Genomic DNA, 22955 nt, shown 5'->3' with positions numbered 1-22955 from the left:
CACGACTGCTCTCGTGTCACCGCCATTTCGCGACCAGAGCCCGGTTTTTCAACCCGTGCAAGCACAGCCCCGTACAACACAGGGTCTGCACACATAAAATCGACTCATGCCGATTGTGCTTTACATGTAGTGAGCGTGCCCACTGTCCAGTGCCCACAACCACTACACACTGCACGTTCCGCGTTTTCTGTAAAAACGAAACTAACGAACGGTCAGTCAGTACACAAACACAGTGTCCCCGGTGTTATAAATGTGCCCGCCACCAAGCGCCCACGTTTATTCACAATTATAACGAGCCCTACGGGGCTCGCCCCGCGCGCTCTCTCTCAACTCAGAGAGCCGAGCGCGCGCGGGATGCATACTGTGTTAAACATGCCCCCCGCCTCACACGCCACGGCGTCCATGTTACAGCACACGGTTGCTCTCGTGTCGCCGCCATTTCGCGACCAGGGCCCAGATTACATTCAACCCCTAGTCACACGTGCAGATGCATGGGAAAGACTTCCCGGGGTCTCAGAATGGGTGCTAGAGACTATAAAAAGAGGCTATTCGCTACAGTTTCATCGACGCCCTCCCCGTTTCACGTAGAAAGTCGAAACCACGGTAAAAACAGAAGTAGCACACCTACTTCGAGCCGAAATAGCGAAGCTATTGAGCAAAGGGGCCATAGAGCCTTTATCTCAAGCTCAAAGCGAAGGGGGTTGGTACAGCAGATATTTCCTGGTACCCAAGAAAGACGGGGGTCTCAGACCCATTTTGGATCTAAGACGTCTGAACAAAGCGCTAGCAAGGCGAAAGTTCAGAATGCTCACGACCAGAAAAATCCTCGCGCAGATTCGCCGAGGAGACTGGTTTATGGCGATAGATCTGAAAGACGCGTATTTTCACATACAAATTGCGTCACGTCACAGGCGATTTTTGAGATTCGCCTTCGAGGGCCGGGCATATCAGTACACAGTCCTGCCATTCGGCCTATCCCTAGCACCTCGTACATTTACAGTGTGCATGGACGCGGCGCTGGCACCCCTGAGACTCAGAGGCGTTCGAATTCTGAACTATTTGGACGATTGGCTGATTCTGGCTCAATCGCCTTCAGAACTCGCTCACCACAGGACACTAATACTCGATCACCTCGAGTGCTTAGGTCTGAGAGTCAATTGGGAGAAAAGTTCACTGTTTCCCAGTCAAAGGATCTCCTTTTTAGGACTGGATCTGAACTCGCTATCTATGACAGCACAGCTGTCATCACAGCGCAGGCAAAATACCCTGCAAATGGCGAAATCCTTCCGCAGCGGCCATATAGTGCCGCTCAAGAGATTTCAGAAAATGCTGGGCCTCATGGCCTCAGCCTCATCGGTACTGCAGTTGGGCCTGCTGCGCATGCGCCCACTGCAGTTCTGGTTGAAAGCGCGCGTTCCGCGCCGAGCATGGTTGCACGGTCGCTATCGCCTCAAGGTCACTCAGGAATGCATTTCAGCCCTGACACCATGGAGAGCGTCAGACTGGTACCGGTCAGGTGTAAGCCTGGGGACTTCCTCGAGCCTGAAGGTGGTGTCCACGGACGCGTCCACCTCAGGCTGGGGAGCACTGCTCGACGGCAGACCGTTCTTTGGCCAGTGGGCAGAACGGGCCAAACTACCGCACATAAACTGCCTGGAAATGATGGCGGTGGACCTTGCGCTGAGGCGTTTTTGTCCCCGGATAAAAGGACACCACGTCCTGGTCCGTTCGGACAACACGTCGGTAGTAGCCTACATAAACCGCCAGGGTGGCGTGAGATCCCGAAACCTATTCAGGCTGACGGAACGCATACTGGTATGGGCCCAGCACAACCTGCGCTCGCTGAGAGCATCGCATGTGCCAGGCCACTTGAATGTAGGCCCAGACAGACTCTCACGGAACAACGTTCCTACAGGAGAGTGGTCCCTACACACGCAGACAGTGCGTCTGCTGTGGGAAACGTTCGGCAGAGCGGAAATAGACCTGTTTGCAAGCCAGGAAAACGCTCACTGCCCAGAATTTTTTTCGAAGAGCACGAACGCGCTGGCCAGTGTCTGGCCCCGCCGTCCGCTCTATGCTTTTCCTCCTGTCTCACTCCTGCCTCAAGTGCTGGAGCGGATCAAGGAAAGCGGATGCTCGGTGCTACTAGTCGCTCCATACTGGACGAATCAACCCTGGTTCCCAGTTTTGATGCGACTGAAGAGTACTGCCCCGTGGCCGGTTCCAGTGAGGAGAGACCTCCTCTCGCAGGCCAAGGGCTCGATTTTGCATCCTCGCCCGGAGCTCTGGTCCCTACACGTATGGGCCATAAACGGGTACCCGCTAACCTCCCAAAGGGAGTGTTAGACACGATCGAACAGGCTAGGGCTCCGTCTACTAGACGGCTCTACGCTTCCAAATGGTCGGTGTTCTCTGGCTGGTGTTCAGACCAAGGTCTGTCACCGCTCCAGTGCGGGGAAACGGAGATTCTCTCCTTCCTCCAAGAACTGTTGGATAAGGGAAGAACCCCATCCACGCTCAAAGTCTATGTGGCTGCCATATCAGCGTTCGTTAATCCAACGCTTGGCCATTCACTGGGCAGAAACGACCTGGTGGTCCGTTTCCTTAGAGGAGCCAGGAGGTTAAACCCTCCAAGGCCTCCTTCAGTCCCCGTTTGGGACCTTTCTACAGTGTTGAACGCTATGAAAGGGGCCAGTTTCGAGCCTATTCACTCAGTTGACATGAAACACCTGTCTTTCAAGACCGTGTTTCTTCTGGCTCTCGCTTCAGTGAAGCGTGTGGGGGATTTGCAAGCGCTCTCAGTTAGAGCTTCTTGTATGGAGTTCGGGCCAAACGACTCTGTAGTCGTGTTGAAACCGAAGCATGGGTACGTACCTAAGTCCCTCAACACACCGTTCAGGGCTCAGGTCATCTCCCTGTCGGCCCTGCCGGCCTCGGAGGACGGAAATAGCTCCCTTTGCCCGGTCAGGGCATTAAGAGCTTATGTGTCCCGCTCTGCTGTTTTTCGACAGACGGAGCAGCTCTTTGTTTCGTTCAGTGGGCGCTCTAAAGGGCGAGCCGCGACGAAACAGAGTCTATCTCGATGGGTAGTGGATGCCATTGCGCTAGCCTACGCATCTAGAGGTTTGGAATGCCCCCTGGGCATCAGAGCACATTCTACGAGAGGCATGGCCTCTTCGTGGGCTTGGTATAGTGGAATCTCGCTACAAGATATCTGTATGGCGGCAGGCTGGGCCTCCCCGTCTACATTTATACGGTTCTATAACCTAGAGGTTCCTGCGCTGCAGGCTAAACTGCTCTCGGTCTAGAAGACTATGTTTTAGTGTTCCTGCCCCGCGTTGCGGCCCAGGTCACTTCAATGTTTAAGCATCACTCACTGACATGGTGTCCCATGAGCATGCTATTACCCCTCATATATATATTTATATTAATCATATATATGTTATTATGCCCTTAGAGGCACTACTATAAAGGGATGATGCTATTTTAGCCGCTCTCCCTATACTTCTTGGGGTAGGCACTTGTATGCCAGGGCGCGCGCGCCCTTAGGTGTCTGTGTCGGTCCAAGAGCACGCACGGCGTTTTACATGGGATTCCCGTAGCGTTCTTTCGACGCAGTACGAGAGAACTCTACGTAAGAGAACGTAACCTCGGTTCTCTCTAGGAGAGGGAACGAGTACTGCGTCTCATGCCGTGTGTGCCCACGCTGCGTCGCTTTCGTGACGAAAATCGGTGTGTTAGACAGCTATGCTCGTATTTATAGGCCTAGGCCACGCCTGTTTCGGCGGGAGATGACGCAGAATGGGCGCGAAGCGTCCTCATTGGACAGCGTCTCTGGCCTCGCATAGGCTGTGCTTTTCTGGCGGAGCAGCCAATGGGTGAGCGATATTGCTCCGCCTAAGGTTGTATGCTACAGAAAAGCGTTTTACATGTTTACAAAATTAAGGATTAATTTTTAGGCTTCAATCTCGACAAAGAAATACTTTCCCGTAGCGTTCTTTCGACGCAGTACTCGTTCCCTCTCCTAGAGAGAACCGAGGTTACGTTAGTAACCGAGTACGCTACTGTGCAGTGTATTTCAATTGCAAATCAGCTCTAATGTATAGCATTTCATTTACACTGAACCAAATATATGATTAGATTTTAGACATGTGAATTTAGACGTGTGTAAATTAAATTTTACAGAGACTTAAGTAAAAAAAAAAAACTATTTTCAGGGTTTCCACGGACATGGAAAACCTGGAAATATCAGGGAATTTGAACATTGTGGTTTCCAATCCTGGAAAAGTCAGTGCTATTAGTGAATGTAGATCTTTCAAGTTATCTCTATAAATTACTTATGGAAATTCCCCAGAAAATCAAGTTCAAGATAATGAACTATAGCATTAATATTAATGCTGAAAGATCACAGCATGATTTATGTAAATTTAACAACAGCTCAAAGAATTAAAAAATATAAAAGGGAAAAATATATCTAAAAAATGCAAGCATGCACAGTTGGATCCGCTTTATGCAAGACAGTATTACCAGCTTCTGTTAACAGGATGCAAATTTTAGATATAGACTGTAAATCAGCTTTTAAACATCTTCAGCTATCAAAAACTATATTGCAGGTAATATTGTGTTAATTGAGAAATGGCATCTTACCACTGATTGCAATATTAAATACATGGACCTAACTTATCAACAAAAAAAAGCTCTGTATGATGTTAATATACATGATGTAAAATATTCCCTCAATTCATTTGGCCTCTTCAGTGTTAGTAGTAAATTGATGGCATTTACTATCTATCTTGAACTCAAATGCTCACAAGAAAATGTAAAATAGTAACAATATCTTAACAGAATAATATACTGTACACCCAAGTTGGGTTTGATCTTTCACATTCTGTTAAAAGAAAATAATAGTTTGTGTGCTCTCCAAATGTAATATCAAACAGTGGGATGAGTTCTCTGTAGATATGATGTATACTTTCTAATGTAAAGTCATTGGTGCTAGTACACTAGTAAATCTTGAAAATCCATTTCAGTGCCGGATGAGGTTGTGTGAGATCATGTTTTCATCTTGATCAAATGGAGAGAGTTAGAATAGGGGTTTTATGTGTACCCTTTGGCCCTTTCTCGGCTAACAAAATGTGTCCTAGAATTGTTTTGCTAACGTTCCCATTAAGTTATGAAAACATTGTTATTTCTGAATGTTCTCGTTCAAAATGTCTATTTTTCTTTTTTTATAAATGTATTGGCTATGTGAGTGTAAGAGAAAATATTACTGCTAATATTATGTATAAAATATATTATGTATTTTATATATTCTATGCACCAACAATCTGTGATTATTGCTTCTTATTTCACATTTGAATATTTTCAGTATAAAAAGAACCTTATAGCAGTTTGCAATGAAACCTCGAACCATCTGAAAAAGTAGTGAGTACTAAATTATGTAGCCTATAAATAAAAAATAAAAAAATGCTAATTTCTTGATAATGTTATTAAAGACCATGTATAACTTTGAACCAACATTATATTAATGTTACAGGAAGAACATTTTGTTCATAACTTTGAGAGAACGTTAGCCAAAGTTCTGAGAACAGTCCATGTTATGGTTGTTTGATTGCCATTATTGTTTCACAAGGCTTAATAGTAAAGCTAATAGTTATTGTTGTAAGCTACTTACTACCCAGACTCACAGAATGTCAATTTTATTATCTCACTATCTCAATTCATCATATGAAATTAGATGGCATTATACATAATCCAACAAAAAGTATTTTGTTTATCCACTCCATTAATACTTTCATACTTTTACACAACATCTGTATAATTTCTGTTCTGTTCATTGTCACATATTGTTTAATTGTGATCTTAAGCATGCTGCTATTACTTCAGTTTCCACTAGATGGGGATCAAAGAAATTGGTCATTGTAATAACACATTCTCATTGTGTTTGAAGTGCATTGATGTGTATTTTAGGTGCTGAATGGTCTTATTAAACCACTTTTTTTGCACCAACAATGTGATTTTAATGTTTCTTGTTTCACTTGTTTTTTTTCTTCAGTGTAGGCTATAAAAAGAACAGTATAGTAAGTTGATGTTTGTCATGGTGGTTTTGATCAAGGGTAAACGTCTCACATGATTATATTATATTATATTAATGTAGTGCTGTCAAATCATTTAATCAAGATTAATGGCATCTAACATAAAAGTTTTTGTTTAATATATGTGTGTAGTGTGTATATATATGTATGTAGGCGCTATATATATATATATATATAGCACAACTCCTGCTTGAAGCAAGTAAAAATATTGAATGATTTAATAAAGAAATATAATATATATATATATATATATTATATTTCTTTATTAAATCATTCAATATTTTTACTTGCTTCAAGCAGGAGTTGTGACGAATGGTTTAAAAACTTGAAACAGCATATACTATCTTTCTTCAGATACTTTTAAATCTTTGCACTTTGTATTATCAGCTATGATTTAATATTATGTATCATCATCTGCTTTCATCTTGAGCAAGATAATGTGTCAGCATGCCATTCATCTGACACACAAACTCAGCTTAGTTTTCTGAAAAACATACGCACACAATAAAGATGGAGAGATAAACACTTAACATACTTGAGGTTATGTAGAAACGTGGAACAGCCGATACCCTTAAGCTAAAGTAAAGGTTCCTCATTTGTGTTGATTAAATAGCCACATTGATTGATTATGCTTGTACTATTGTGAGTAGACTGTGTTCTTGACTTACAGATCCTTGTATTAAAAAACATATCCTACGTAAGCAACCTGAAGAACCTTTCAAAAGCGACAGTGATTCATCTGCCCTTGTGAAAAAAAGAAATGTACACTTTAGCGTAATTTAATACGGAAATATATACTTTAAAAGAATACACAAGTGTGAACTGAATGTAATATTTTCAGAAATTTTTATAAAAACGTATTATAGTTTACATTTAGATTAAGTGCAAAGTTGAACTTTTAGCGTGCTTTTTTTGACACAAGTAGGCCTACATATTTAAGCACATAATGTCCTGCACTCTCCTTGCCTTTTAATTTATTAATAATAAATTATCTGCAAGCAGCTTTTTTCTTAACACATTTGAAGGACACTACAAGTGCACACTCGATACGCATTCATAAGAAATGCTTTCTTTATAAATAGACTTTATAAATATAGCTGTTTAAAGGTAATCCTTTTTGATTAATAATCCACAAATAATGACTTTACACTTTTTGATTACCTTGTGACGCAAAACTGTTACTAAAGATAGAATTGGGTGCAGCACCTCTGACATAACTATTGACATTATATTGAGAGTCCGAGTTTTTTTTTTTGGGGGGGGGGGGGGGGGGGTGGATTACTCAGCACATACAGGTGAAACTCGAAATATTAGAATATCATGCAAAAGTTCATTAATTTAAGTAATTCAACTTAAAAGGTGAAACTAATATATTATATAGACTCATTACATGCAAAGTGAGATAGGCCTATTTCAAGCCTTTATTTGTTATAATGTTGATGATTATGGCTTACAGCTTATGAAAACCCCAAATTCAAAATTAGAATATTGTGAAAAGGTTTTCATAGCTGAAAACCATAATCATCAGAATTATAACAAATAAAGGCTTGAAATATCTCACTTTGCATGTAATGAGTCTATATATTAGTTTCACCCTTTAAGTTGAATTACTGAAATAAATGAACTTTTGCACGATATTCTATAAGTTCACATTTTTTTCAATAAGTTCCATATTTCGAGGTTCACCTGTATAATGAATTTGAGTGCAGGCACAGCTTACATTAAAGTATTCACTGATCCTTGACTGGTTTTATGTAGACTATACTATTTTATAATATTATCTTAAACGTGAAGGAACGTGTCATTGCAGAGGAAAACGTGGAATACTTGGAAGTGGTGTGAAGGATAATAAACTTTATTTTCTATAACGCCTTTAAAAGTTGCATCTCAAAGTGCTTTACAAGCATAACAATAAATAAGAAATGCATTAATATAAGAGAAAAGCATTCTGATACACAATACAAAATAATTGAAAAAACATATTAAACAGTTCGGCCAAATCTCTAACCGTTTCTCCTCCTAATCTCTTCCATTTCGCTTTACAGAATTCAAATGGGGGCGATAAGTTTTCTGCGCCGACTCATGCATATGATCCGCTCTGAGCATTTGATTGGACAGAAAATCTGATGAGAAGCTGAAGTGCAGAGTGATGTCATCAAAATCATTAATCCATATTGGAGGAAGAGAGACTATAAGTTTTGAAACGTTATATCTTCTAAATGCGAATTTTGTCATTGTATTGGGTGCACGTTAGCTTATATATAACATTAAGGCAAACATATACTAAAAGCCCAAAAACTTTTATTTCATGGGAACTTTAAGGTTAAAGACCTATGTAGCTGGTAGGGTGTGCCAATGAGTAAGTCAGTCTTTTCACACTTTAGACAAAGAACATTTTAAGACATCCATTTGTTTTTTTAATCTCAGAAATACATTGAGAAAGAAAGTCCACATCAGCTACATTATCATTATCAGGTTTTGAATGTTTGTAGATATGGTTTGCATTTGCATAAAGATGAAAGTTCAGACCGAGTGATCTTAACAGTTGACCATCAGGAAAAATGTAAATGCTAAAGAGTAAAGGACCCAACATGGATTCCTGAGGAACACCAGACTGCACCAATCCACCCATAGTAACAAACTGCTTAGCTTGCTATCTAAAGGTGGATGTTGGAGTATTTATTTTTCTTTTATCATCTATGTACTTTGAAATAATTACTAATTCTAACATTTAAGCTTACAATAAGTCTTATGTTGAAGAAAAATACTTGAGAGCTTAATACCACTTTAAGCAAATTAAAAGACTCGTCATCTATAAAGTAAGTGACACTAATTGAAGAGATATTACTCTTGAAACAAGCTGAGGTTAATCACTTCTGTTACTTTGTAATCTCTACCTAAACTTTTGTGCAGGTTTCTTAAGCCCAACCACAACATGTTATACAACATAAAGCTATTTATTGAAGTCCTGATGTCTTAGACCACTACAGAATATTATTCTGTTGTAGTTTTACATTACAATTATATTGTTGTCATAACAATTTGAGTTAGAAGTTGAGTTGCTTGGGTATTCCTTTTATGCTTTAATGACAACAGCAGCATGATATTATCCACAAGTTTGTGTGAAACCTGGTGATCATGATTTAAGAATCTAAAGATTATCTTGCACTGCAGTGGAAGCAAGAACATCAATGTTATAAGTGGCCTAAATAAAAAATAAAAAATAAAATTCAAGACCATGTATAATTCAATTGGAAATTGAATCTCATATTTTTCCACATGTTCTCAGACTATTGAACCCAATAACGTACATATTGCATAGTAAACAACCAGAAGACTTGTTTACATATTGCATAGTAAACAACCAGAACAGAAACAACAAATCTTGTATTGTATGCTGTATTTATTTATAATGTAATATTATTATTTTTTGCAGTAAATATTATTATTATTATTATTATTCCCACATAAAGTGTAAATGAGTGTAAATGTCCATATAGTATGAATGCAAATTACAAATGAAAGGTTTATGGATTGATAACCTTATAATCTGGAGATACATTAAAGCAAACCACTACTCTTCTTCTGTAGCCTAAGATATCAAAGAGACCGGGGCAAGTTGTCACTCGGGGAAGTGATTGCTGGATGCGTTTTATATGTCATTGCAATTCCCGTTGGCAAAACAATGGTTTTAACTTGAGTCATCTTTTACATAATTGCTGTTTTATGTATTATTTTGTTTTATAATTATTTTATTGTTTGAATAAATTTAATCGACATACCAAGTAATATCTTATGACAGAAGGTTTCAAACATTTATATTTCAAGGACCCCCAAATAGAATCATCCTTGTGCCAAATTTTAAAAGGAATCTTTTAGACCCAATTTATTTTTTGAAAAGTTAATATCATAAATCGGTTTAAAATTGTATTTGTGGAAATATTTTGTTTCTATTAAGTTGCATTTTTTTTTCTACTCATTCGTACTGTACTGTTATAGTGCTGTATTTATTCATGTATTTATTTATTTAATTTAATCTTGGCTATATATATATAAATATATTTTTTTACACTTACATTTCCCCTTTGGTTCCCCGGGCCCAAGTTTGAAACCCCCTGTCCAATAGCACATTTTAAATACATGTGTTGTGAAATAAAATAAAATAAACCTCAGATAGTATTTTCATATTTTTTAAAAATGATTTGTCTCACATAAACTAAAAATTTATTATAATAAAGTACATAATTTGACAACATGCACCACTGTAGAAAACAACATATATTAAATTGGCTGTATTTATTTTTGGCGTGATAACAGTGGAGATGTTTACAGGCTTTCTCAAGAATAAACCTAACCTGAGAAATGTTTAGTGAAGTAAAAAGTGTGACAACTAACCCCGGTGTGTTACTGAGTAAGAGATGCAAAAGTTCACAGACCCAAATCCCCATATCTGTGTGACAATAAATAAAGTTCTATCTGAGTATAATACTTATATTAAACATGGTAATGATGACAAGTCCACATTTCTAGAATATTTTTGAAGAAACCAGCATCTTCCACGAGAGAAACCGCTTTACCGCTCTGAACCTCCGTTGCGTCAGTTATTTCATGGCTCTGAAACAAAGACCACATTGTTTACATTAGTATTTATTACATAGACTTGCAACAGATATCGACATTTGATGTCGCTTTTCCTGAAATATTTCACGGAAACTTGTCAGTGTTAAAATACTAAATACCAATACTACATCAGTTGATGTTTTGAACCAGTTTCAACATACTGTTTACTTATTTTCAAGGTTTAATGTTAACAATATTACAAAGGTCAGAGAGGCACTACGTATGTATTAGGTTGTGTATTGTAAACTGTATGAAATATAGCAATGTAAATGACATGTGAAGGGTGAGTTTTAATAGCTTAAGCCACTCCCTGGACTTTGTGTTATTTTTAGTGTATTGTACAAGGTTAATGCACCAGGGTAAATAAGAAAGATAATTTCATAATTTTTTCACCACAAGCCGGACAAGCAGCTTCAAATAGTTGACACATATTGTTAAAAAATCATTACATAACTATTATTAATTAAAGCTAAATCATCACAAACAATTTAAGTAACCTCAAATAATTACTTCCACTTTACTCATCAGTTTAAAGCAATATATTTTCCCAGCGATAAATCATTGCCACTGTCTCAATATTTGACACTGCAGCAACATATTAATCGTATGTGAAAGAACTGCATTCATAGAGTTTAATCCTAATTCAATGCTAGCTTTATGAAATATATTTACTAGCATTAAAGCTCATATTTGTGTTACCATATTGTGCAAGCATTATGGTCACAATGGTAAACAGTTAATTGAATGGAGGGCTTGACCTCATGTTAACTAACCAAGTTTATGTATTTAATCTGCATTGTGTTGCTAGTGTCTCTTTGTTCATAATGAATAGATCTGCTCTCCCAGCAACTACGCATTTCCCTGTAAGCCTTCCTCTGTTAGTAACTCCAAACCTCTCCCTTGAGAAAATGTGAAACTCAATTTTTATTTTAAAGAATCATATTTGTTGTTGCATTTTTGTTGATAAATGCAGTGATTATATTGCCTATATTATATAACTTGTCATATAACTTACATTAACTTGTATATAATATATAAGTTATGGATGTCTATAATGTTGTCTGAAGTTTGTTTTATACCTCGTGTTGTGGTTATCATCTCTGAGGGTTCATCCCATACATCCCGGCTTGGCTGCCATGCTGTGTTTCCGGTTCTCCCTGTTAAAGAAACGATACAATGCTTAGAAGAGATAATAATAATAATAGAATCATAAGCATATTACACTCTAAAAAATGATATGATCAATAAGTTATGACAACATATGTTTTTTTACATTGCTTTAACTCGTCAAAATAAGTTAAGCAATTTTCAACTTTTTTTGTTATACAAGATTCAACTCATCTTTTTAAAGTCAGTTTAATGTAATTTTAGTTGAAATGACTTAACATTCAAGTTGTCTCTGTTCTGAATATTTAGCCGTTTCATTCATTGAATAAAATCTAAACAGTGAAGTTATTGAATATTGTACCGATCTACAGTATGCAAGCATATGAGGATGCACTTCACATATGTTCTGATGATCTGAACGATTCCAAAATGCACAAATCGTAGATAAAAAGATGATTTATGTTTGAAACATGAGTGAATGACTGAATCGCAATGTCTTATGCTGATGTTAACTAAATGAATTTTTAGGATAGAGGTGTGACCAAATTTCTCAATAGATTTTTTTTAACTTATATTTCAGCAGAAATGACATTCAGTTCTTACCAAGACTGGGTAGATTGGGCTTCTCTCAGGTGTGTGTGGCATATATGTGGGATTGGCAAGATGCTCTTTGAAAGATGTCCTCTGATAAGGTGCGTGTTCTATTATGTTGGTTGTTTCTTCCTTTTTGTCTTTTCTCCTACAGGACCAACAGCATATCTGGAGAGATGGAAATGAGACATCACATATAGCACAGCATCATTCTACACAAGGACCTTTTTTCCTGTTATTAACCTTGTGAAAAAGAAGGTGAAGTAAGAGTACATAAATACTTAAGTCTAAAGTGAATGTAATGTTTTGTTAATTTACAGTTAAATAAAAATGTATTCTAGTTTAAATTTAAATGCGATTATTGAATCTAAGTGTACTTTTTTGACCCACTTAACTAGGATTTAAGCACATCTTTATATGTCATTTCAAAATTGCTTTTATTATTTTTGAAATATGGATCAAGTGTACTGCTGAATGTACTGGCAAGCAATAATGCATGATAAATTCAAATATAATTTGATGTAATTTCTATTGAAACTTGTATTTCAAGTTAAGTGTATTATAAAAGTGTGCTCTTTTTTCAACATAATATATTATCAGCAATTACAGTTTCTTAACAATAATTTTACATTTTGAAATACACTATAGTGCACATTGAATACAATTAAGGGCACTTCATTGTCATGAAGGGTACTTTGTGAAACGTGTGAGTTAATAAAGCGAAGTGTAAATGTTAAGTTTTTACCAGTAGTAAGATGATGAGGAGAATCAGTATGATGACGCATGATAACACTAGCAATGCAATGGCCCAACCAGGAAGCCAATGAGAACCACTTCCTGTAAAGTGAGCAGCATTTCCAGCAAAGGGAGTTGCTGGAGCCATAGGAGTTGTGGATGTTGGAGAAAGCCAGGTAGGTGTGACTGTTTCTACATTAAAAATATATTTATAATTTAGGTAATATAGGTTAATTCTAAAATGCATATGCCAGTTTAATTCAAATTTACATTGACAGTGATAAATCAAAAGAGATCCCATTCATAATTCTGAACTTTGCCTGACCCTGATGAATACTTACCAGCAGTGTACTGTTTGTTGAGTGCAAGACCATTTGGCTGAGTATTATTTATGGCTCCCAGGAACAAATATTTGACCACAACATGGTTGATAAAAATGGTCTGAAACTGAATGCTACAGTTCGCGATCATAGGCCCGCTCCTGTAATCAAACAAACAACATTTTGCCAAATTGATTGTAATATATAATGCAGTAACATCACCCTTGTGTCAAAGAAGTATACACTTTAGCATATTTCTGAAATAATAATCTCTTTAAAAGAATATATCTAACTATTGTATGCTAATTGCAATTAAATACAATATATTATTGTATAGGCTACATTGAATTATAATTTAATTGTTATTTTACATGGAACTGACTTCATTTAAATACGTATAGTCTTTGAAATTTGGTAGATTTAAAATATGTTAATTTTAAATGTATCAAATAACAGTTAAAATGATAATCGAGTACTTTATATGTGTTTTTAGTTTATGTTAGTCAACACATTGTACGTCTTTAAAACGATTGTACGTCTTTAATGCATGACAAAAGATTACTAAATGATTTAAACTGTAGCCTATTTTATAATATAAAAAAAATTTAAAGTGCACTTTTTAAAAGTGTATTAATTATGTTAAGAAACAGTTATTAAAGTGTAGGCTACTCCTTATATTTCATTAATATTCCGCAAGTAGGCCTACACTTCTTTTTCACAAGAGCATGCACGTATTCCAACACGATCTCATGAAAGTGCGTATCTACCACGAATGTTATTTCTCGTGCCATTTATACACCAAAAAAAAAAAGTTCGTGCATAGGCTATGCTTCGCACTGAAAACCCTTGGGTAGGATTAGGGCTTAGGAGTGCATGCGTAATAGGCTACACGCCATAAGTGCGTATCATATGCACGCAAAAACTATCAATAACATTTTTAAACAACACGAGAAATAACATTCGTGGTATAGATACGCACTTTCATGAGATCGGGCTGTATATTCTCAGTTCATTTAGGACCAACTGACAAACACCTTTAGAAAAAGAATCAAATGAGGTTTACCTGAACTCTATATTTGTTACCCCTCTGTAAGTTTCTCTTGTGTCACATTTAGAGCAATTAAAGGCCAAGTCCAACTGTGAAAGTCAGACAAAATCATGTTTACAGATCTCTCTTATAGGGTCAACCGCAAATTACATGTATCTACTTCAAATGTTGTTGTTATGTGTAAAATAGCGACATCTACTCAATGATAAATAGCAGGAAACACTTACAACTCCAGAAACCTCGTCATACATCCGCTTGTACTGCTGCGAGCTTGTGTTGAGGAGGGAGTCGTTGAAGACACGGTTGGTGATCTCCATGCAGAGGGAAAACGAGTAAAGGGGTGTAGAGTAGGTCTTTGGGGGTGACTGGAGCCCCTCAATAATCTTTAAAATGCTCATGGGCTGAGCACCTGCAAATACAATATGATTATTCATTGCCATGTTAGTAGCCTAATATAGTGTTATTGTTATTAGATGGTGACTATATAATATATTTATTGTGTTTTGTGGCTGTGTATTTTCCCCAAAATAATTCAGCTCATGTCAATGTCAGGACATTTAAATTCCAAAATGCTATTCTAATGGGTAATTTTAATAGTTTATTCACAAATCTACATGAAAATAAGAGGTTTAAGTAGCCTATTTTCAAATTGGGCATATTATATTTTAAATTGATCAAAAATGTATTGAGATCAGACATTTTTTAAATGGCATAGCTATCATATATATATATATATATATATATATATATATATTTTTTTATTTTATTTTTTTATTATTATTATTATTACAAAAATTCCTGCGATTGTATGGTTTGAACAAACTGGGTTTACAAACATTATTAATATTTTCCAAATACTGGCAATTTAAAATTATTTTAGCACTTTTTTTACTACTGACATGATTTTGTTTGTGTGTGTGTTCTTGATTCATTGACTTGACAAAGTACAACATGTTTGTCACAAACACAGTTTTTTTCCCCCCTCATAATATAAGCAATAAAGCATTTTTTTCCACACATATAAAAAAAACAGATGTAGCCTAAATACCTATTGAACTAATAACTTCAACAAGCTGAAAGTGGGAGTCAGTGAATTAAATAAAAATGAAAAAGTGAGTTACCATAACAGTTTGTTCAAAGAAACTCTAAAGTGATATCCTGAAGATATTTCATTAAATGTAAACGTTTTAACATACCTGTAGCAGAAAACAGCAGGAAGCACAATGCTGCCCCGGTGTAATACAACTCAATGTGCCTCATCCTGAAGAAACTGGATTCAAATGCACTAAAGTTGAGGTATTCCTGTGTCTTGTGTAGAGTTGTTCTGATGGTAAATGAAGTGTAATCTTTTATTTGCAAAGCTTTTATCAAGAGAGTCTGCCAGCTGTCAATCAATCATGGATGGAGGCGTGGCTTATGGGACCTAAAGTTAGTAACTGATGATGAATCATATCAATTATTTTTCATTGTTCTTCACTGAGATCCACGGACCTTCGTCAAAGCCATTTTGTTTGACCTGCGCCCACTGTGAAATATGCTTGCGTCAAAACGGTATAACTTGTGTGGCTGTGTTTAACCAGAGGCGTATGACAATGGTCAGCTGCACCCAAAGGAGAGGGATACATGTGCACTGCAGGATGTGTTGTCATGGAAACATATTGTTAAACATTAAACATACATTGTCAAAATTAATAAAATGAGAAAAATCTGTTTGAAACTGTTTAACTGTTTTTAAAAACTGTACCAAATAACAACATATAAAAATATATATAATCTTGCCCCGACTTGACATTTATGAGAAATGCTTTCATCTTGAGAACACAATATTCAAGCTTTCAATTGTAATCTACCTTCATTATTTAGTGGCCTCTTGTCTTGTCAGTGTGTGTTTGATTGAATTTATTGAATTCTTTGCATCCACAACTATAGGCTATGTACATAGTTTGAGGAAAGAAGTTTCAAGGCAATTGTCTGCTTTTATTCTGTGGCTCATTGGTGAAATAATGTAAAGTTCAAGACTGTACTTACATTCCATAACTCAAATTTCCACTCTAAAATAATCTGATTTAGGCAATAGGCAAAATAATTTTCTCACATCCAGCTTTAACAAAATGGACATTTCCTGTTGCTTGTCATGCCAGATCCATTTGCCAGTTTCAATAACGTTAACTTTAAGTAGAGACAACCATTGTGCCACCTGCTGGAATAAACATAATATTGAACTGTATCCTATGACACAGAGGCCTAGTTCTTCTCCTCCAGGGGGCGCTCGACACACAGAAAGGCACCTTCAAATATCACGACGTTTTTGTCTTACAGTTTTTCACAATGGCTAAGACACATTTCTTGAAACCTTCACCCATTAAGCACAAATCCCAAACTTCAAACTAAATTCACCCCTTACTCTTCTGGCAAAATCAAACAATATCCTCATCCTCCTTTCACTCAAAATGAAACTGCTTTCAGATCATTCACACAGCCAGTCAATGGATAAACTCAACAGATCATGCATTAGAATCTACATAAAAAGAAAAAGGAGAACAAAGAATCCAGAATTAGAGTTTTAGAGAACTCGAGTTTTGCTAAAAGAGTGCATGAGATTTGCAAATGGTGTAACTGTCTGTGAACTTGTTTAAGGTTGTGCAGAAAGAATTACCCCATTCAGAATTTGCACAGTCAATGGGGGTTGTTTTAGCGATTTTGAAAACCCTTAATGCACACTACAGACATTTATTCACAATATTCATACACACTACCAATATACCATATAATCATTTAAATCTATTGACACTTGAATCTTTCAGGATTAGTGTAACTTAAAAAAAAATCTGCGACCACACTACATTTGGTTAAATAAAATATATGTTGTTATGTCAACTGGTGTGTGTGAAATCTTTTAAACACCACGGATTTTTTTTTTTTTAAATAGTGACAAAAATACCTTTTTTTTATTTATATAACTCCGCCCTCCAACAATGTAGCCTACTCTCCTCGTGATTTCTCACGACACTAATTTCAGTGATATCTGTTCAGGTAGCGATATTTTATAGGTGTATTAAAAAAAATAAAGTTTACAACACCATTAAGATCAAATATGTTGTAATATCCTCAGTTGTAACAGTTGTAATAGCAATGTAATGCCTGATGTTAGTGCTAGGAACTCTTTGCCCAATGAGTCTTTCTGGTTGGACTGTAAAGTGAGACGGACCACACGTGTACATGTGCCGGATGTAAACACAACTACCCACGTGTTCAAGTAGGCTCTGGCTCAGTCAGACTGACTGTGTCTTACACATGGCTTTACATTCAGCAGGCAGCTGGTGATCATTGCACATATTTACTGGGGATTGAACCTGAAACACATTTTGAGGTAAGCTAGCTGTTCAGTGACTAAATATCACTGCTTAAAATAAATTCATTCAATAATCATCTTTGTGTTTGTATCTTCCAGGTTTAATCATGGAATGTTTTGTATTGCTATTGGCTAGTTGTATGCTCATGCACATGTGTTGACTGTACAGGTACAGTCATGGCAGGTCGGGGCAGAGGTCGTGGAAGAAGCCAGTTTACCTTCAGTGTGGACGCACTGGGTTTTGGGAGGGGTGATTCTTTACCAACATCTACACATACACCTTCTGCTATTTTTCCCGTAAGTGTTTTAATAGTAATATGAGTGTCTTTACATTGTAATGTACTCTGTTAAAAATTTACAAAATGTATGAAAAAACACTGCCAGCTGTGGTTTAAACATTTTGGATGTGATTTAAACAACATGTACATTTTACAATTTAATCCAGATAAATCCAACAGTCCTTTTCTGCTGAATTAGTGAGGCAACTCTGCTTCTAAAATCAGTTTTTTACCTTTACAATATACTGACATCCACCATAATAACACTGGGTGTAAAGAGAAAGCACATGATGAAGTTCTTATCTTTTCCACAAGCTAAGATAAATACTAATATGAAGACACAGTGTCATGCACACAAATACAAAACACTATCATAGTTACACACACAAGACACACAAATAATGCAATAAACACTAATTTAACAACATACGATGATACGATAATCATAACTGATTACAAACTAAGAAGAAACATAATTATTAAAATAAAAAATGATCAATTGTGAAACGGATTTCTGGGAATGTAAAATCTTTATAGACTTTTTTTACTTCCATAAATGGTATTTTACTGTAAAATTACATGAAATGTAAGGTACAATCTGTTACAGTTTTTCGTAGAGTAAGTGAACTTACTTTTAACCAATCTGAATTACAAATTTGTTTCCAGTCTTACTACAAATGTTGTTATTACACACATATATAAATGCTATACATGTCTTATTTCGGATTTGTGAGAATTGTTTGTTTTGAAAAAAAAGTTTTTGTTCCATTTTAATGTAATTTTTTATTTTATTTTTCTTTCAGCCTATGCAATTTAGACCAGTGCCTCTGCTTACAGGAGAAGAGGTGGACTATATGCTCGCTCTGAAGCAGGAGCTGAGAGCCTCCAGCAAGAATCTGCCGTTCCACATACGAGCAGCCAGAACAAAGACAGGTACGATGGGTTGAGGTAACATGTGGGCAATACTGAGCACACTGAGAGTGGACAATTCTAACCACAAAGGATGAAGATCCAACATGATTAGGCCCTGTTTACACCTGGTATTAAGATGCGTTTTGGTCGATTGGATCACAAGTGGACGACGCTAAATACAGGTGTAAACAGGGTCTAAAACGTTTTGAGCTTGTCCACTTTCAACCACTTCCAGAGGTAGTTGAAAACACATTTGAAAACAGCCACAAAAGACTGCCTATTCTCCGACTACTGATCTAATGCGTAAACATTATGGGAAGCATGTAGCCAGACGGGTTTGGTTTGAAGACGAAAACGTACAAAGCAAGTTCTCTCAGCATTCCTGATTTCTAACACAAACTCACTGCGTGCGGCATCGTCTTGCGCATATCAGAGCAGAAAAGAAAGCTGCTGTTATTTTTACAGTCGTCTCTGAGCGTGTATATATGTAAATTATGTAAGCTTATTTCGTTTATTAGATACATTTACCCGCCCATAGACCCTTCCGTCGAAGAAATCAGGACAGAAGTGGTTGAAAGTGGACAAAAGAGACGGATTAAAATACCAGGTGTAAACGTGTGTGTCTCTCCCTCATCTACTTGTGATCCGATCGACCAAAACCAGGTGTAAACAGGGCCATAGAGAATGAGGTCATGCTATCTCTGGATTTGCATTTGAACTGTGGGCAGTCACTGAAATATTCAAAGCCAACGACCCATCAGGCATGGATGGTTAAAGACCAGGTTTGAACGACTCTCTTCATTGTCTTCTTTTTTAGATGTGGCACGGTACTCTGATAAATATCAAAATGGTGAGCCGAAGAACAACACAATTGAATGGACTCCAGGTGAGACACAACAGATAATAAAGCAGAGGAAATTCAACAGTCAAACATGGAAACCTGAAATCTTCCACTGCATTCAAGTCTCAGGGTGCTTTTTGTCATTTAAATGTGTTTAAAGCTGTGAATTCCAAGGACTGGTCTCTGAATCCAAAAGAACGCCACAAACCAAAGATCAAAAGACATTTAAAATGTTACAAAAGATTTCCATTATAAATAAATGATAATCTTTTCAACTTTCTATACATAAAAGAATCATGGAAAACATGTATCTGCTGTTACCACAAACATATTAAGCACCCCATTTTTTCCAAAATTGATCATCTTGAGCAACAAATCAGTATATTAGAATGATTTCTGAATTATGTAATGATACTTAAGACTTGAGTAATGATGCTGAAAATTCAGCTTTAACACCTCGGGAATAAATTACATTTTAAAATATATTCAAAATAGAAAACAGCTATTTTAAATTGTAATATTAGTTCACAGTATTACTGTTTTTACTGTATTTAAAATATATATATTACCGACCACAGACTCCATGTACCACTGTAGAGGAATTTTATTGAGAAATCTTTATTATTTATTGTGCTACAACTGACTATTAATTTGTATAGTCAGGAAAAAGTAAAAGTCAGGTCTCTAAAATTTTTGATTTCATTCCAGACTGGAGCCGACTGCCAAAAGAGCTTTGTATTAAAGTACGGAAACCCCGAAAAACACGTGAGAAACTATTTTGAATTATTTCTATTTCTAATTATTATTATTATTATTACCATGTGCGTAGGTTCACAGTCTAATGTACTAAATGCTACCCAATTCATGTTAAAATAGGAGTGAACCATATGTCTTTTTAATACATTTGTTCCGTAGTCACTAAGCCACAACTCCAGCGAAAACCAAAAGTAGCGGCTGGCAAAGAAGAGGTTCTACAAAAACTAGAGGTACGTGTTTACTGACACCATAATATGTTGTTATGTTGCATTAACTGTTTTAAACATGATTGGACAGTCAAATAAATCGATTTTTTTTTAAACAGTTTGAAAGACTTTAACTATACCAAAAATTTATATTGACAAATTGTAACAAACGAAGCAAATTATCAATTTGCTTTCTCCCTATTTCCTGTTTTTTTGTTGTTGTTTTTTTATGCAGCTGTTTAATCTTTGTATGTATGCAGCATGTTAGTAATGTTCATTTTATGGAATAACATTTAGACACTTGAGAAAAGAGAACAGGAACAGCATTCTGAGGAAGAGGAGGAAGAGGAGAAGAAGAAGAAACAGAATGATGAGGAGGAGCCAGATGTGGAGGAAGATTATGTTGAAGAGGAGATTGAAGATGTACGATTTCTTTTCATAATTTGACACAAAACTTATTTTTTCAAACAATATTTGTGGTGGCGCTGTCATTTACACACATGACTTATTTCTTTTCTTTTAGGAGACAGACTACATCATGTCTTACTTTGACAACGGAGAGGAATTTGGAGCAGATAGTGATGACAATATGGACGAAGCTGTCTACTAATGTGGACATCACTGGGGGATACATATTTATATGAGTGAGACTGAAAGTATGGATTTTAAGAAGTGTCTTAATTCAAGCATGTTCTTTGTTTCAACTTGACACATACTGAATCAGGTCAATACAGGGGACTGAATTTAATTTCACGACTAATGTAATTAAGATCAGAGAATCAATGCTGCTATTGAGATGCTGTTCAAACGGTGTGATAGACTCAGATACTGCTGCTATTCTAACAGTGTGCTGGAACGTTACTGAAAGATAGTTTTATTCTTTTAATTTAATTATTGTAATTGGAAAGCTCTGCTTAAAAAGGGAACGCACAGAACACACAGAAGCCAGGATTCCTTTTTGTCATATAGGAGCGGACACTACAGACCATATCTCATGTTTACACCTGATAATGCCTTGAATTGCAAATTATAACTGTATGAGAAACTTCATCTGTTTTTTTTTTTTTTTTTTCTGAGTGGTTTTGAGTGTGTGACAAAAAACATCGGGACTACTTTCTTATGATGTTTTTTTTTTATTGTTCTATTCTGGAGTTTGACATTCCCAGTCTTTATTCACTCCCATTACCGGTATATAGAAATGAGTGGACATTCTTACAAAATGTCTTCTTTTGTGTTCCACAGAAGAAAGAAAATCATGTGGGTTTGTATTGACTTGAATGTGAGTAAATGATGACATTTTCATGTTAGCTATTTCTTTAAGAGTAGAGAAACGTCATTCAAACATTTTTAGGCATCATTAGTCAGCCGGCAGATGGCGATATTTCCCTTCAGTGTATAAACTAAATATTATGAGTTCTTTTAAGAAGTCACCTGATTAGAGCTTTAACATCCCCATGTTGTTTTACTGCATCATGACAAGTTTACGTTTCTTGCCCAGCAACATTTGTCAGTGCTAACAGTTAAGGTAACAAACCATACTGAAAAATATCAGCTCCCCTCTAACATCAAGCCTAATTCAGTGTCAAATCAGATGTGCTCCCTATCAGTGGTTTGAAATCAGAACCCACGTGCTGCAACTATCATTACAAATGTGTATTTACATAGAACTACTTGGCTAGTATTTAGTTGCCCTTTTTAAAAGTCTGCTGAAGTACGCTATAGGCTACTTATTTTCATAAGGGGCTGAATGCACCCACCTACATAACTTGCATGCAGAATTTTCCATCAGGGCTTGAGGAAAAACATGTTTTTCAACGTAGCCTATCACGCGCTGTGAAGGACAAGGATGTGAAATGTAAGTCAACACAGAAACAAACTCACCTGAAGGTCCCCCCCCCCCCCCCCAATCTGTGCGGTGACCTATAGCACAACTGAGACATAACTAATGCCACAGTCTAGAAACACGAAAAGACCCGGTTCACTTATTGAATGTATTTGGACCAGCATGTGACTATGTTGAATAAACATGGAGCATTGCTTACAACAACGTTAAATGCTTGCAGTCCTGACGGTGATAAATGCACATTCAACAAA

The 22955-nt window shown here is 36.7% G+C and overlaps 2 protein-coding genes across 2 annotated transcripts; one reads left to right on the top strand and one right to left on the bottom strand.

Annotated features, from left to right (window-relative positions):
* Positions 1–9482: 9482 nt before the first annotated feature.
* LOC306987255 (uncharacterized protein) lies at positions 9483–15906 on the bottom strand. Its single transcript, XM_079591366.1, has 8 exons — positions 15713–15906; positions 14744–14925; positions 14532–14605; positions 13490–13629; positions 13159–13340; positions 12426–12581; positions 11795–11872; positions 9483–10709 (listed from the first exon to the last, which is right to left on the bottom strand). The coding sequence occupies exons 1-7, from the start codon at positions 15774–15776 to the stop codon at positions 11810–11812; spliced, it is 861 nt and encodes a 286-aa protein (XP_079447492.1). The 5' UTR covers positions 15777–15906; the 3' UTR covers positions 9483–10709; positions 11795–11809.
* A 1797-nt stretch (positions 15907–17703) lies between these two features.
* polr3gla (RNA polymerase III subunit GL a) lies at positions 17704–22648 on the top strand. The gene is made up of 8 exons (XM_079591584.1): positions 17704–17886; positions 18038–18165; positions 18950–19079; positions 19876–19944; positions 20608–20664; positions 20815–20885; positions 21159–21284; positions 21385–22648. The coding sequence occupies exons 2-8, from the start codon at positions 18046–18048 to the stop codon at positions 21469–21471; spliced, it is 660 nt and encodes a 219-aa protein (XP_079447710.1). The 5' UTR covers positions 17704–17886; positions 18038–18045; the 3' UTR covers positions 21472–22648.
* Positions 22649–22955: the final 307 nt, after the last annotated feature.

Source organism: Phoxinus phoxinus (assembly GCF_949152265.1).
Source record: "Phoxinus phoxinus genome assembly, chromosome: 19".
NCBI classification, from domain to species: domain Eukaryota; kingdom Metazoa; phylum Chordata; class Actinopteri; order Cypriniformes; family Leuciscidae; genus Phoxinus; species Phoxinus phoxinus.
The sequence above is the reverse complement of the archived record's forward strand: the minus strand, read 5'-3'. Positions and strand labels throughout refer to the sequence as shown.